Consider the following 240-nt stretch of genomic DNA (forward strand, 5'->3'; position numbering starts at 1 on the left):
TGCCGACCGCGAAGGGCGACCCCGCCACGGCCGCAGCCTGGGCACGAACACCGTCCGCCTGGTCCAGGCCGCTTCCCACGAGGGTCAGCCCTGGGCAGGTAAGGAGCGGGTGGTCACCAAGGGCATTACAGGGGCTTAGCAGAGCCGGCAGGGTGGGCTTGAGCCCTGGGGGGTCTCTGCCGGCCTCCTTCCTCATCTTGACAGTGTCCTGGACAGGGCTGGCGTGGCCTGTGGCGTGCC

At 70.0% G+C, this 240-nt stretch overlaps 1 protein-coding gene across 1 annotated transcript in view; it reads left to right on the forward strand.

The window, feature by feature from the left end:
• Window positions 1-4: 4 nt before the first annotated feature.
• BMP15 (bone morphogenetic protein 15) overlaps window positions 5-240 on the forward strand; it is a gene marked incomplete at its 5' end in the record, with an annotated part of 1,345 nt that continues 1,109 nt past the window's right edge. The window contains one exon of the mRNA XM_009695765.1: window positions 5-98. Coding sequence (XP_009694067.1) covers window positions 5-98 — 94 coding nt within the window. The remainder of the gene's footprint in view (window positions 99-240) is intronic.

The sequence above is a fragment of the Cariama cristata genome, unplaced genomic scaffold, assembly GCF_000690535.1.
Source record: "Cariama cristata isolate BGI_N322 unplaced genomic scaffold, ASM69053v1 scaffold30132, whole genome shotgun sequence".
Taxonomy (NCBI): domain Eukaryota; kingdom Metazoa; phylum Chordata; class Aves; order Cariamiformes; family Cariamidae; genus Cariama; species Cariama cristata.